This window comes from Aureococcus anophagefferens (genome assembly GCF_000186865.1).
Source record: "Aureococcus anophagefferens unplaced genomic scaffold AURANscaffold_81, whole genome shotgun sequence".
NCBI lineage: Eukaryota > Pelagophyceae > Pelagomonadales > Pelagomonadaceae > Aureococcus > Aureococcus anophagefferens.
The window spans coordinates 1-1605 of NW_008705632.1; the positions used below are offsets into that span (position 1 = coordinate 1).

Genomic DNA, 1605 nt, shown 5'->3' on the forward strand with positions numbered 1-1605 from the left:
GAGCCGCCGGAGATCGACGTCGACAAGTTGGCCAAGATCGTCCGGGAGCTGCCGGGCTCGCCGCCGACCGAGGAGGAGATCCAGACCTTCATCAAGCTCCTCGACGAGTCCGGCGGGTCCGTGGAGCAGGACGGCATGGTGAGCTTCGACGAGTTCGCGGACGCGATCTTGCCGTGGATCTCGTTCGGCGTCGTCGACGACGACGGCACGGGCGAGCTGTCGCCCGACGAGCTCAAGCTGCTCATCTGGATCTCGGGCGGCGACAACACGCCCGAGCCGTCGGCGCAGGTCGTGCTCCAGGCCATGCGCGGCGTCGACGTGAACAAGGACGGCGTCTTGGTTCGTCTCGAGTGGCTCTGCTACAACAGCGGCTACGACCCGGCGACGGGCGCCATGAAGTTCAGCAAGGCCGCCAAGGACATGTTCGCGAAGATGGACGCCGACGGGTCCTCGGAGATCTCCGCGAAGGAGATCAAGGAGATCTTCGCGAAGGAGATCGGCGTCGCGCTCGAGAACATGGAAAGCGAGGCGCACTGCTGCTTCTCCCAGAGCAGCCGCGACGCGCTCCAGGTGCTCATGATGAACGCGGGCAACGAGGTCGCGGACCTGATCGACGAGGACCACAGCGGCATGATCGAGTGGGACGAGTTCTACGCGCACAGCGCGACGATCGCGGCGAAGCAGGAGAAGATCCGCGAGTACGCCAAGGTCCTCCTGGTCCAGGACATGCGCGAGCGGCCCGAGGCCCGGAGGCCACGCGCGTCGGTCATGGTCCGCAACCCCAGCTCCAAGAGCGCGAAGAAGAGCGCGGGCTCGTCGCCGTCCAAGGCCGCGGGCGGCCGCCGCGCGTCCCAGCGCCACATCGCCATGAGCAAGGGGCACTAGGGGGACCTGGGCGTGTTAGATTCCATCGTCGCCTCGTCACTATTGGATGCTTAGTGAACGTCTACTAGGCGCTATGAATTTTAGCGCGGGGCCGTATGCGCGTCATCAGGGCACGACAAAGAAGGTCGCCAAGCCACTTGGCAAGCGGCTCAGGGAGGTGCTGCCTGTTTGTTAACTATAGCCTCTCTTTTTACGCGCTATCGAACGACGCCAGGGCCTCGACGAGGGTCATGGTCCCGCCGTTGGGCACCAGGCCCAGATAGGCTCCCATTCTTTCGAAGGCCCAGGCTTTCACTTCCGCGAGATGCCCGTCGAGCTCCGTATTCTCACCCAGGTTCAGGCCCTGAAAGTGCATCATGTGTCCGAGCGCGCGAAAGTCCATGTACTTGAACGCGGCCACGGTATAGCAGAGGATTGCGATAAACATCTGCCGGTCCCGGTGGTCGTCGGGAATACCGCGACCCGACTCGTAGAGCTGCCCGAGATCATACGCCGCGTGTTCGTCCCCGAGCCGCAGGGCTGTCAGATGATGGGTGTAGGCCGTGGGCGTCTGCTCGCCGCTCCCCTTCATGATTTCCGCGTGCAGCCGCCCCATCATGAAGTGGCATACGCCATCCGGCTCCGCGACGGCTTCGACGATCGCGAGGGCTCGCTGGAGGGAAGGTCCGGCGCCCGTCTGGCCCTCCGCCTCCATCTCCGAGAGCATGATCACTGCGTCGA

The 1605-nt window shown here is 64.3% G+C and overlaps 1 protein-coding gene across 1 annotated transcript; it reads left to right on the forward strand.

Annotated features, from left to right (window-relative positions):
- Nucleotides 1-3: 3 nt before the first annotated feature.
- On the forward strand, nucleotides 4-885 carry AURANDRAFT_68260 (hypothetical protein; the record flags this gene model as incomplete). Its single annotated transcript, XM_009043909.1, has 1 exon — nucleotides 4-885. A coding segment is annotated over one exon (882 nt), but the record flags the coding sequence as incomplete, so codon positions are not given.
- Between the last annotated feature and the right edge of the window lie 720 nt (nucleotides 886-1605).